Raw genomic sequence first — 13,906 nt, forward strand, 5'->3', positions numbered from 1 at the left:
GTTTGCTTGTTTGTTATTACTTGCACACCATCGAATCCCTTGGGAGATGCTAGCGGGGTACAAATAAAGTAAAAATAATAATAATAATAATAATAATAATAACTAATGCAAGTTATTCCTTCAAATTTAAGTGTTTAGCTAGTTGTTGCAATTCGTTGAATAGTATCCGGTTGCTTTACTATATTAACAGCTGAATTTTCCCAAGTTGCATAGTGATATGGGAAGAAAGAGAAAACCTGTTCAGTCCACACAGTCTATTCTCCAGGTCCTTCAAGGCTGGAATGTCTATTGCCTTTTCCCTACTGTTGTCACTGCTTTAATTACACTAGCTTTCTATATTTTTCTACACTGTCTACACTGGCAAAACCATATGAGCTTGTATATCGTTTTCATAGGATGTGTGTATGAAAGGTCATGAGCATTAAGTTTTGCACAAAACTTTAAAATTTTCCCAAGTACAGCTTCTACTTCAGATTGTTGTGTTGATGCTAGACTCTTGTTCTCACTTATTTTGATTCTGGGCAGAATCAGTGAGCAAGATATATGCACTCCAGCATCACACAGAAAACTAGAGATGGAAAAAAATATTTGCCACTGGCGGAAACATGTGGAAACCTTGTCGGAAAGAATAATAAAGTAGCATGAAAGTTTTTCTCTTGCATTTTTACATCCTGAATTTTTGGAGGATGAAATACATGTTCGTTTCCCATGAGAACAAAAAATATCAAGCAAATAATTTGAATTACAACTCAGGGATATGGAATATTATAGTACATTAGTAACAAATCAGCATTTGCAAGGCTTGATGAGGAAGGCTCATTTTTATTTTTATGAAGTACAGCTGAAACATCCTTTGCAGTGTCCACTGTGAACACTGCATGTCAGATTTGTGGGAATGTCTAAAGCAGTCACTAGGTGACATTCAGATTTTTTTTCATGACCCCAACATTGAACTAAAGTAGTGGTTCCCAACCTTTTGACCAGGGACAACTCTCCAACATTAGTACCAAAAGGGTTATGAATCAATTTTTGGTCAACTTTAGATTCGATTTGGTTATTTGGGGTGCTGATTGAGAATATTGCATTGGATAGAGCACATCAGCTCTAGTTTCTGATAAAGAACATATGCCATCCAATAGATACTATCTGCTCACCCACAGAAAACCATATTTAATAATCTAGAGCTGATGTGGTATATCCAATCCTATTTTCTGAATCAGCACCCCAAACAACCCCAGGAACAGGCCTAAAAATGAAGTACCAAGAAAACCTTTTTTGGTTGGGTTGTGTTTTTATCCATAGCTGTATTGGTGAGGCCGCGGACCATGTTTTAGTTCTTGCGGATCACTGATGGTCCACGGATCACAGGTTGGGAGCCACAGGTTTAAAAGTAAGTGTTCTAGGCTAGTGGTTCCCAACCTTTGATTCTCCAGTGGTTTTGGATTTCAAATCCCAGAATTTTTGACTTTTGGCCAAGCTGCTGGGCTTTTGGGGGTTGAAGTCTCAAATACCTGGAGGTCCAAAGTTGGGAGCCATAGCATATCCCCCAATTTTCATCTCAATTTGCACTGCCTCCTTCGCTTGGTGAAGCCAAATGGTGATATCATTAAGTGCAAATAAAGAGCTTTAAATCCCTGTCATCAGCAGGTTCTTTCCATCTTTTGTTCTCTGACTGAAGTACAACACCACGGACTCCTATGTGATGTATGGATCAGAAACTGAAATCAGTTTCGTTGCAAACCTGTAGACACTCAGATTCCAGAACAGACTGACATTCTAGGTGACGCCTGGCATTTCTCAACAATAATAAGAACTAGATAAAACATTAGAAAAATGAAAATTAAACATTTACCAGATTTTGGCAACTCCAAGAGTTTTACAACTGCAATCATCAGAGCATTAAGACATCACAGGAGATAAAGCTAGTCTTCTTTAGAATAAGATGTTGTCTGAGACTATCAAGATATAATCCACAGATCTGAATAATATATTGCCTTCCCAAAACTTCTGAATAGTTATGGTGCAATCACAAAGAAAAAAGTGGAATAAAATATCAATGTGGTCAAGCCGTTTTAAATATGTTCTCCAGTAAAAGGTCTTTTTTATTTACAGTGTTTTCTATTTGTACATATTTATAGCAACATCAAAAAAGTATTCACAATGCTTCACTGAGTGCAAAATGCCACTTCATTATCACCTACCATCCTAATATTTTCCCCAACATTACCCAGATTGTCTTAGCATAGTTAATATCCTTCTTTAACACATAGGGCCACTTTCCTGAAAAGCAACCATTTAAGTGTGAAGGTGAAAATTTGCACATCTCAGCTGTATTTGACACAGTTTTAGGCATATCTATATTTTTAAGAAAATGGATATGCATATGGTTGATGGAGACACGACAACATTGGAAGTGCATGTGTTGAAAAAATCCAGAGTGCAAAAGCAGCAACCAGGCCAAGAAAGCCCTCCCCTCAACCCACCCCTTCTTCTGGGAGCGGATTTGGACAAATCTGACAAGGAAGTGATTTTTCTCAGTATTATTAAGGCTACAATCACTTTGACGACTTGACTAAGGCTTTATTTCTGAGGTACTAAAGTTAGCAGGTGGGCACAGTGTGCAGACCCGCAGAAGCCCAACCCCAAAAGCTTGTAGCAATGACACTGAGAAATGACACCACTTACTACTATCCCTGAATCACTATTACTTGCCTTTCAGAGTAAAACAATACATTAAAACTTTATATAAAATCTCTGGTTTTATTTTGCCGTCTCCCTCCAGCTCACAAACAGTTCCAGCCAAAGGCTCTAACTTTTGCTTTGATGCAATCAATGTAATATGCCTAGGCATGTGAATATCCATTCATTCATTATAAATAAAAGTTTGGGATGAGCTAAAGCTGGTGAGTGAAATGAGACAGTCAACCTCTGACAGGCACCCATCCTTCAATGCAAACATTTATAGAGTCAATCCACAGACAACCTGACTGGTTTAACAACGTTTTGCAGAATTAAAACCACATATTAATCTTGCTCTCTTCTGCTCCAAAGAGATGTTTAGTCCCACTACCATGCACTTCTTAAATTATCTTTTGTTTTCCGAGATAGAATCCGGGGTCTCATTTGCACCCAGACCTTTGATTGGGCGCTCTTCTGACAATTACTCCTACGTGGCTCCTAACAGCAGTGGCCTTTAAAAAAAAACTTCGAACAATCCATCAAAGATTCAAGTCATGTAAGAACAATGCAGAGTTTGAAAGCATGCAGTTTCTCTGAGGCAGCAGTGGCACTGGAACTATACTTCTCTTGCTGGATAAGCACAGCAAGTATGATTCCCACAAGTTCAACCTTGGTATCATATAAAAGTCAATGTAAGAAGGCTCTGCTCCATCTTCGTTCAGCTTCTCCGTCCCAAATCCAGGGAGCTGGCACTAGTAACACGTGGCAGTAGGAGGCCAGCTGAGTCACATCACATGTGCTACCAGTCATATAGGTATCATTTTGTTTCCAAAGAAGTACATGTACATTAAGCTGAGGTTTAACAAATGCATATTCTTTACTGAAAAACATTCATCTGATCAAAATAAATTCCATGGGACAAAACTGTTTTTAAATAACATTTTCAATTCAAATCGTATATAATTCTTTAAAGTTTCCATACAGCAAAGAATGGTTAATCCTTGAAAATCTGTAGAAAAAACACAAAGAAAACAAAAGCTCTGAGGTATCACACCAACCCAGACGCACAGCCTTACACTGGCTGCGGTAGAAGCAGAAAATTGTAGGCCCAAAGGAAAAAGATCACTGATTGTTCTAGTAAAGTTCAGGTAGCTCAGGAAAAACATTATCCCAGAACAGTCCTCTGAGTAACGGAACTACCTCAATAAAGTCCTCAAGTGCATTGGAGACCTGATCGCTTAAACTGCTCCTGCCAAGCAGCTCCCTGCACCTGAGAGAATGCAGCCCAAGGTGCCTTGTGCAAAAGATAAGGAATTAGGTGCGGCTATTTCCTGTTATTCCTTATTATATAGCTTTGAGAGTTGTACGAAAAGTCCAACTTGTCTTTGATCATGCAAGATACTGCTGGAGTGCTGTCTTTGCCCTGTAACAACAACAAAATAATAATAATTGTCAACTACTAAGAAGACATAAGCCAGTGACAGGATACAGACAGAAGACTGAAGTAGTGAAAGCTAAGTATGCAAGCTCTCACATAAAGTTAGGTAACATTTGTCCTAATTTCCCTAACAGACTGTCTGAAAAACTAAATCAGTTGACAGTTTCTACACAAGTCTTATTTTTGAAATAAAAGTCAGGAATAACTGAAGAACCAGCATATTTCCATTTAATTAGTTCTTTCACATTCCTTACTAATTCAAGCAAGGATATACACACAGCTCTAGAATCAGGTTCAGACTTAGGTATAACAGTCTGTGAAAAGCATATGAACATTTAAGTTCAGTATTATCCAGTTGGAATATAACTACGTATACTTGTGTAAAAGCCAACCTCATGTATAAGTCGAGGCCATATTTTGAGGGGGCCCAATTACATTACGTAACAAATTTTGAAATAAAAAATCTGTTCCTGGTTTGAAATTGTTATTTCTTGTTTAATTGTGTGGTGCTTACTTTGAAAGTAGTTATGCCCCAGAAACTTTGTTTTTGTGGCTGCCATTGACTATGCAGAATTGGTTGAGACTCAATGAAATATTCATTGAAAAACTATAGCAAAATGAGCTGCAGGATGTCCGGCAAAAACAAAGTTTTTCCAGTTTAAAAAACATTTTCCATATTTTTATGACAGAACCCATTAGGAAATGACATTTATAACCCAAGAACAAAACATGTGTTACATAATGTTATGGATTTCGGTATGAGCCATGGATAAATTGAGGAAAAGTTTGGGGCTGAGGACAAGGATCCTTGGGTCTCTTCCTCAATGAGATGAAAACATTTGCAACGCTGCTGCCATTTCCCCACCCAGGCATTCAAAAAGACTTTTCATCACTCTATTCAGAGAAGGTGATAGTTCCTTTTTTAATACAAGCTTAGTATTAAGTAAAGGTAAAGGTTTTCCCCTGACATTAAGTCCAGTCGTGTCCGACTCTGGGGGTTGGTGCTCATCTCCATTTCTAAGCCGAAGAGCCAATGGTGTCCGTAGACACCTTCAAGGTCATGTGGCCAGCATGACTGCATGGAGTGCTGTTACCTTCCCGTCGGAGCGGTACCTATTGATCTACTCACATTTGCATGTTTTCTAACTACTAGGTTGGCAGAAGCTGTGGCTGACAGCGGAAGCTCACGCTGCTCCCTGGATTCAAATCTGCGACCTTTTGATCATCAAGTTTAGCAGGTCAGTGGTTTAACCCACTGTGCCACTGGAGGCTCCTTGGGATTATAAGCTTAGTATTATCTCTTATAAAAAGGGAACTATCCCCTTCTCTGACTAGAGTGACAAAAGGGTTTCCACTCTCTTCACCACAACATTGCTTCTGGCATTTTTGAAGGCAGAAATAGAGGGGTGGCTCCTCTTTGGTGGTACCCTACTTTGGCAAGGAGAACAAAGGGTGTTAGTGCCTTTTTTCCAGTAATCTACCCACAAAGACTGGGGATAATTTCAAAATTTTCAGGGAAATTAAAGATATTCATAGTATCAATATATTATACAGCCTAAATCAGTGGTTCTCCAGGTGCTTTGGCCTACAACTCCCAGAAGTCTCAGCCAGTTTACCAGTTGTTAGGATTTCTGGGAGCTGAAGGCCGTAACATCCGAGGACCCACAGGTTGAGAACCACTGGCCAAAATCCAATTTTTAGTCCCAATTAGAGTAGATCCACTAAATCAACAGTACTGACTTACTACATTCCTACTGCTGTTTCAATGGACTTACAATATCAACTAGATCTGGGCCAGTGTTATCCATCTTGAAGCACTACATTCAATGTGCACAGTTCAAAACAGTCCAAGATCATTCAAAATTGATTTTAAAGTCCTTTCATACTTACTTATCACAAAGATTTGGATCTGATGACTGACTTAATTTGTGTAGAATATCTACTATTCCAATATCTCTGAGTTTATCTTGACGATCTTGGGAACCTAGAAGAAGAAAACTGCATATTATAAGTAAGATATTTAATGTAAATTAAGAAGAGTAGCAAAATAACTGAGAGAAATGTGATATAAGACAAGAGACTTTCAACAACCAGACCTCCACAGAGTTAGCACTGCAGTCACACACCCACTTCCTGTGAGGGTGGATTTGTATGCCTTCAAATACCACGGAGCTGCTAGACTCCTGGCTTGTCATGCATTAATAGTATATCACCAAGAACTGATGGAAGACTGATTAGCACAGAAGTAGAACAAAGGTCTTTTCTATGGTGATTGCTTTCTCATGGAATTCTCTATCACTACACTATATGCCCATACCACTGTACCACTTCTTTACCCTATGATCCTTGCCTTCTCTGCCTGGCAAGAGAAGATAACCCAATGAAGGATGTTTCCTTCCTCACATATACAGAATGCACCCCATGTAATAGTCAACAGCCCAACAGGATTTCATTTTACATAGGATTCTTGAGGAGGTTTTGCCACCTTTGAAAATTAAGAATCTCACAAAAACCTCCCTCTAGAAGAGATACTGCATCCAGGTATTTTATCTTCTTACCTTCTTCTTCATTCCATATAAGATTAGATACACAAAACATGGCAGCCAGCTGAAGTTTAGCATTCGAATGACTCTGTATGTGAACAGAAAATCATGTAGAAATATATTTTAAAATATTTTTTTCTTGGCCACTGTATCACAATCCTCCAAGTAATGAGAGGCAAACACCACTGGATAAAGAGACTCCCCTTTCCCCTCAACAAGAGGAAAGATTGGTAGAATTAAGGGAATGAGTGTACTTTGGAAAATTATGTGACAACTGTATATAAAAAAGCAACATTTCCCTCTGTTTTTTAAAGTTTTCTACCCATGGAAGAAAATCCTTCTTTTAAGTGAGCAAATGAGGATACAGACCTACCCCCTCAAACTAGCAAACAGCTAATGAATATGAAACAGTTTTTGTACAATGCTAAGTAATTCATGTGATCCGCCAAGGAGTTACAGGCCCTCCTCAAAAACCCATACATGAAATTACATACCATGTAGTACTTTATTTTTTGCAAGATGTCATCATTTGTCATAATGAGTTCTTTTGCTGTTGTTCCATCTGCTATGTTGGCAAGTATACATAAAGTCTGAGGGTGGAAAAAAGATAACCATATACTACATAGGAAAAAATACTGAAGCTTTATCTGACCCTTTAAGTCTTTAGCTATTATAAGGCCTTGCCTTAAATCTGAGAGGATGAATATTAGACTGAGCCTAGATGAGCCTGAGCCAGAGTCAAGGCCACCCCCTGTTCACACGCATCTCAACTATTTGCCTTTACTCCTAAAACGATGGCAGGGACTTTTGCTAAGATAAAGATAGGAAAGAAATATGTTTCTTCAGTGATCTAACCACCCCAGCTGAGGACTTACATGTCCCCATTCTTTGCTTAGAAGTTTCTTGGAAACTTGAGGGCAACACACACACAGAACCTCAAGCACTTGGGGGATTCTTTGTCCTTTTGGATTTTTGTTTCACTCCTTTTGTAAGTCACTGCTGTAAAGCATCATCGTTCCGGGAGATAAATTCCACAACACTGGAATTCTTTGGTCCTTTTGTGTTGCTGAACTGCAACTCCCAGCAGTATAGACAGTACAACTAATTGTGGCAAATGTTGAGAGTTCCAGCCTAGCAATATCTAGAAGGCCATGTGATTTCCACTCTTTCTAGATAAAGAATATGCATCTGATTAATAAGTTATTTTGCTTTTTCTTTAAAAGCACCACATATACCGTTCGTATAGTCATGTATATATAATATAACACAGCACAATACCTGTTCTTTTACTTCTACATTATGCTCTCCTTCCAGGATGAGCGTCACGGCTTGCATTATTTGTTTCCCATGCGTACTTATTATCTGATCTATATGCTGCAAAAAACACAAACAAACAGTAAACATAAAATAGCAAAGAATCCCTTTAAATATACTATTTCCCAAAGCATAATGAATGCTGTGAAGCCCAAGAAGAGCATAAAATACTGCTATAAATGTGTGTTTATTCACAGAATAGTCACACAAAAAACTTAAGGTTAAAACCAATGTTCAAAATGAGAAAACTGCAGATAATCTGCCACTACGTTTTTATTCAAAATGAAGACATATCCCTTCAACTACTCAAATACCAAATATAATAAGCAAGAAATGACAAGAAAAACGAAGCTGCCTCTCTATGGGTCTCAACTTATTAGGCAAGGCACATAAAAGGATACTGAGAATACTGCAAAGAAAGACGGATCACCGGCCTTTCTTTACATTTGTACAGTACATTCTACAAAAAGCATCTCAAGCAGTGCTGATGAGTGCTGTCGCATTACTCCAGCATCAGAAGCCTTGTATAATCATATAAACTGCAGCAGCTTATAAAAGCTGTCTAATAAAACTAATTTGAACATGCCTACCGAAAAACAGAAGAGAAAATTTATCACTTGGCTACAGAAAATATGAAGTCTAAAAATAAGTTCTACATGTCAAAACTGATTCATTAATATACTTACAGGACGAGTTGATAAAAGGTTTCTAAGTAGTCCCAAAGTCTTCATTAACACATTTACATCAGAATCAGAGAGCAACTGGAACAACTGTTCTGTACTCAAACCTCGTAAAATGTCTGCTTTGATCTTCTGTTCTGCTTGAAATGCCATATTCTAAAGAGATACAAATAATTAATCTCATACTTGCAGTCACTCGAATATTTTTTTAAAACTGACAAAGTTTCATTACCCAAACTGTAATCACCAAGCAACGAAGAAAATAACTTTATTTACATCCCAGCTTCCCTATCCCTCACAAACCAGGGTTCAAGGTAACTATATATACACAGATTTTATATACCATAACTGTAGGATACATGGAATATTTATTTAAGAATTTTATTTTACATCCCTTAAAAACAACTTTGGGCTCCAAACATTTTCAGTCTTTAATTGTACCTTGCAATCTTCATATTTTCAATACTACCATAGGGGCAGCTTAGGAAAAAGGGATAATGCATACAAACACAAAATATGAATTGCACTACATTAATTCTTACCATTAAAGCCCAAACTCCATTCACTCGCAAGGCAAGATTGTCACTCTGGGTTAAACTGCAGAGAAGTTCTATGGCTCCGGATTCTAAAATAGGCTAAAAGGACAAAAATGCCATCAGTTTAGAAATCTGAATAATAGATTGACTAATGTGCACAGCATACACATACATGAATAACAGAATTTAGTTAGATACGTAAGAAGTAACCCTTCGTTTCCATATCCTTTGCTTCTTTGTTGGTTCTGTATCTTTCACAAACTGTAGAGAGCTACTATTTCAGAGCAAAAATACTTGGAAATGATCCAAGATGATCCCATATCTCTATGGGCAAAATATCTATTGACTCAAGAGTCACTCTTAACTTTTCCATCCAATTCAAGTGTAATAGACCACTCTTGAATACTGGATATTTATTGGAATCTTGGATTCTAATAAAAAAGCCCTGCAACTACAATTTGTTCCTGTTACTATTATGTGACTTCAGGACATATGGCTACCCTATCAAGAACTTTCTTGTCAAGATTTTTTCAAAACTGCCATTGTTCCCAGGCTGTGACTTGTCCAATACCCTTGCAGCACAGACATGAGTTGTCTTGCCACTTACTGACTATAATTCTTATTCCAAATGGTGAACAGCCAGCCGAATCTAGATTTCCTTCACTTTAAGACTCATTTCAGTCTATTGGGGATAATGGATCATGACCCGTTAGGATCACTGACCATCACGGTATAGATCATGAACTGTTAGGATCACAATCTAATTGGTTAGCAGAATTTATTTGGTAATAGATGATTGCTGGGCATGCAGATATTTTGTTTTTCTTTAATGCTTTCAACAGACAATGATACAAGCAGGCTTCTTTTAAAGATACCAAGTTTTGTTTGCTAATAACTTCATGTATTTAAAGATACAGGCGCATTTCTTGTCAAGGGTTAAAAATTTCAGTAATGTTTCAGAGGGTTTGTATCTTGAGCTTATAATATTTAACAGTTTCTTCATATACAGCTCTCTCTAATGAGAGTTTACTTTTAAATAAAACACAAGCCTCAACAGTTTCCAACTTCCTAACATGAGCGTCTGCACTCTGACAGACTTCAAGCTCATTCAAGGCATAACACATTTTTCTAAGTCATTCCTCAACCGATATTCCCTGTCATCCTGTTTTAAACCTGAACATTCTAAACTGTCACTGAGTCAATCACGTGACCTGCAGCCCCTCCCATTGTTTTAAGTATATAGAGATAAGGAAATTGCAAATCAAATAAGACATTTACTTCAGGTTACAAAACAACACATTAAAAAAACAGGCAAAGATAATGTAGAGGAGGCTTGAGAAGGTTGGTTCCTCTAACAGAGTTAGAGATCATGGTTTATTTTCTGAGAAAGATGTTTAACTGTGTAGCAAGGCCACCAGAAGCAGGTTGTGAATATTCCCCAGAATGCAAATAAATAGCTGCTGCTGTCACAAAATCTGAGCTGGAAACATGATTTATTGTGTGAATGTGTGCTGCTATTTCCGTTGTGAAATCTTGGGGTTAGGAGGGAAAGGGCTTTCTCTGCATCAGACTGGTACATATTAACTCACACAATAAACATTTCATATTTCAAAATGAGTCATATACATACTTTTCTGTTTAAAAAAGCTCTACCAACCTCTTTGCTTGGAGAAAATTCTAAGAGGAGATTGCATAGAGTGGAAGATGCTACCACTAAGATTTCATCTGGAGCATTCTGTAATACCTAGAAAGAAGAAGAAGAGAATCCTATTGGATTAGAATAATAAAGAAATCTTTACACTGCGTAATGCTGCTGGAGCATAACAGTCAGCCACAGCTGCACAGGGGGACTATAGGAGGGAGGACCATGAAGCCTTCTCAGTGCCCTTGCAAAAACATGACCATTTGAGCTGTGGGGGACAAGGCTGCACCTGGTGTAGTCCAGCTGCCAATGTACAGCCCAAGAAAACCTGTCTTGCTGTCTAATCCAGACCGCACCTGGATGGTTCTTCAAAATTTAAATGGTCAGCATTTGAATGTTGGGAAGGGGCTGTATTTGCCTCCAGTGAATTCCACAGGCATTACACTTCCCAAGAGAAGAAACAGACATCCAGATGTCATCCCTATCTTAGCAAAGCTCAGGAGCGAGAAACAGGAAACAAGCCTCCTCTCCAGCTGCTAAACGAGAGGCCCTCATTCTATGCTAGGAGAAAGCATCTAACCTGGATAGAAGACACAGCCATTGTCACTGTAATGACTCCCTGTAACTATTAGCGAAGGAACATCTGATAAGTTGCTTTCCACAACTTAAAAGGGGAAAACAATTACATGATTCTTCAACTCATTATAGCAAAATTTAAAAATCAAATTAGTAGCAAATTCAACAGTTATGAACAAATAAAATATTATCCCTTGGAACATCTTTCACAGGGCAGAATATGTATATAGTGAGATAGTAAAAAAAAAAACCTTTTTTTATTCAGGAAGGCTTTTAAAGAAAAGGGTTAAGATCAAGCCAGGAGCTGCTGTGGTTTTAGTTTTGAATATGTTTTTATTGATTTTAATTGAATTTTTAAAAATACAAATGATATTGAATTTTGTTTCAATGTTTGTATATTTGTAGATTTTAAACTGTATTGAAATGCTTTTAATGTACCGTATTTATCTGAGTATAAGCCAACCCAAATATAAGCCAAGGCACCTAATTTTACCACAAAAAAATGGGAAAGCTTATTAAGTATAAGCCAAAGGTGGGAAATGCAGCAGTTACTGGTAAATTTCAGTCAACTTGCTAAAGTTGCACAAGACCCTTTGTCTGTATTTACATAAAGCAAAAAAGCATAGTTCTACCACAAATAGGTGACCATATCTTTAGCAAATTGACAAAAAGATAAAGAGTAATGGAGAGAATCCTCAGCTCAGAGATCCTTCTTGTTTAACTACTGACAATTAGAAACATTGCCTGAAGGGGAAGAAACTGAAAGCCATGGGTATCAAAGCTGTGAGGAGCAACATGACTAATGCCCATAAAACCTTATGCAGTTGGAAAATGTTGTTGCTTTTGAGCAGAACTCAGAGGTTTTCTCCCTTTCAGTTTGAGAATAGGCCACCTGCCTACTGTCACCACAAGATGAATAATTTTCATTGATAATTAAGTTACTTTTTTCCTTGTATTGTCGAAGGCTTTCATGGCCGGAATCACTGGTTTGTTGTAGGTTTTTTTGGGCTGTATGGCCATGGTCTAGAGGCATTCTCTCCTGACATTTCGCCTGCACTTTGGCAAGCATCCTCAGAAGTAGTGAGGTCTGTTGGAACTAGGCAAAACCTTTTGCCTAGTCCCAACAGACCTCACTACCTCTGAGGATGCTTGCCAAAGTGCAGGCGAAACGTCAGGAGAGAATGCCTCTAGACCATACTTTTTTCCTTGTTTATTCAGAAGTCATGGGAGGCAAAAGGCTGCTAAAATTGGCTTCAGCATAGAGGGTCTTTGAAAATCTGACTAAGGTATTGTTTTGCTAAGGTGGAAAAGGAAATGATGGGCTGAGACTGTTGGCAGGAAAAAGAGAGGAAGAGAGGAGTTAATGATTGATCCACTCCCATTGAAGCTGCTAAAATAAGCTTCGGCCTCTTAAAGTGGCAGAGGGGCTTTGAAAATATGGCTGAAACATTGTTTTGAGCATAGAGCAAACTGCAGTTTACACTACAATAATTCATCTTAAAGTATATTATATATAAACTTGTTTACCTTCATTAAAGGTTTCCATACAGCATGGTCTTGGAAACTTGTTCGGAGTTGTTGCACAGATCTTGACAAACTATGCAAACACCTGCAAGGAAAAATAAAACATGAGCCAAAAGGTCCTTTCTTGCATTGTCAGAAATATTTTTGAGAAAGCAATATTTACAAATGATATTAAACTAATAATTAAATTACAAAATAAAAACATGAAATTATCATATTTCTAATACACAGAACTAAATCCAACTGCTTGTTGTTACTAGAACAGGCTGCTGAATTTATTGTTGAATGGTACATCATTATGTATGCAAATCTTACTGATTCAAGATGCCTGTCCTTCTTGAGCTTAGCAACTGGATTAAGGTCATAAATATGAAATCAAAATTAAAGAAGGCCAAAAATATTGTAGAATATCTTTTATGTATTATTCCAAAAAATATAAGAAGCACATTCCACTTTTTCGCTTGCTGTTATAAGTCTATTTCTTTATAATAGGAACAGTCCAAATCCACCACTACAAGTAGAGAATGAAGAACACACAGAGAACTTCTAGCAGCGGTAAACAAATTAATATCTAGATCCTACATGTATAGATAGTACTTTAGATAATTCACAAGAATCCACAATGGATCCATACTTTAAAAAAAAATCTATTATAATATCACATTTTGGGAGAAAGGCAGGATATAAATAAATAAAGTAAAAAATAAAGTAAAAGTTCAGTATAATTTAAAGCTAGTACCATAAACATGCATATAATCAGCACTATAATCTCTGCTTCCTACATTCACCTGTTAGTCCTAACAATGAATCACTAGAATTGGCTTATCCTTGATGGGAGCCCCCGGTGGCACAATGGGTTAAACCATTGTGCTGGCAGGACTGCTGACTAAAAGGTCAGCGGTTCAAATCTGAGGAGTGGAATGAGCTCCCGTCTGTCAGCCTCAGTTTAACATGTGGGGACATGAGAGAAGCCT

The 13,906-nt window shown here is 37.7% G+C and overlaps 1 protein-coding gene across 7 annotated transcripts in view; it reads right to left on the reverse strand.

Moving 5' to 3' along the window:
• Positions 1–2,077: 2,077 nt before the first annotated feature.
• Positions 2,078–13,906, reverse strand: part of ARMC8 (armadillo repeat containing 8) — a 60,669-nt gene continuing 48,840 nt past the window's right edge. For all 7 annotated transcript variants that reach the window (XM_060768061.2, XM_060768063.2, XM_060768060.2 and 4 more), the window contains 9 exons: positions 12,936–13,017; positions 10,848–10,934; positions 9,197–9,289; positions 8,661–8,810; positions 7,939–8,034; positions 7,155–7,250; positions 6,676–6,748; positions 6,008–6,101; positions 2,078–4,102 (listed from right to left, as the gene is read on the reverse strand). In XM_060768061.2, the coding sequence (XP_060624044.2) occupies positions 4,069–4,102; positions 6,008–6,101; positions 6,676–6,748; positions 7,155–7,250; positions 7,939–8,034; positions 8,661–8,810; positions 9,197–9,289; positions 10,848–10,934; positions 12,936–13,017 (805 nt within the window). In that variant the 3' untranslated portion in view covers positions 2,078–4,068. The remainder of the gene's footprint in view (positions 4,103–6,007; positions 6,102–6,675; positions 6,749–7,154; positions 7,251–7,938; positions 8,035–8,660; positions 8,811–9,196; positions 9,290–10,847; positions 10,935–12,935; positions 13,018–13,906) is intronic.

Source organism: Anolis sagrei, chromosome 3 (assembly GCF_037176765.1).
Source record: "Anolis sagrei isolate rAnoSag1 chromosome 3, rAnoSag1.mat, whole genome shotgun sequence".
NCBI classification, from domain to species: Eukaryota; Metazoa; Chordata; class Lepidosauria; order Squamata; family Dactyloidae; genus Anolis; species Anolis sagrei.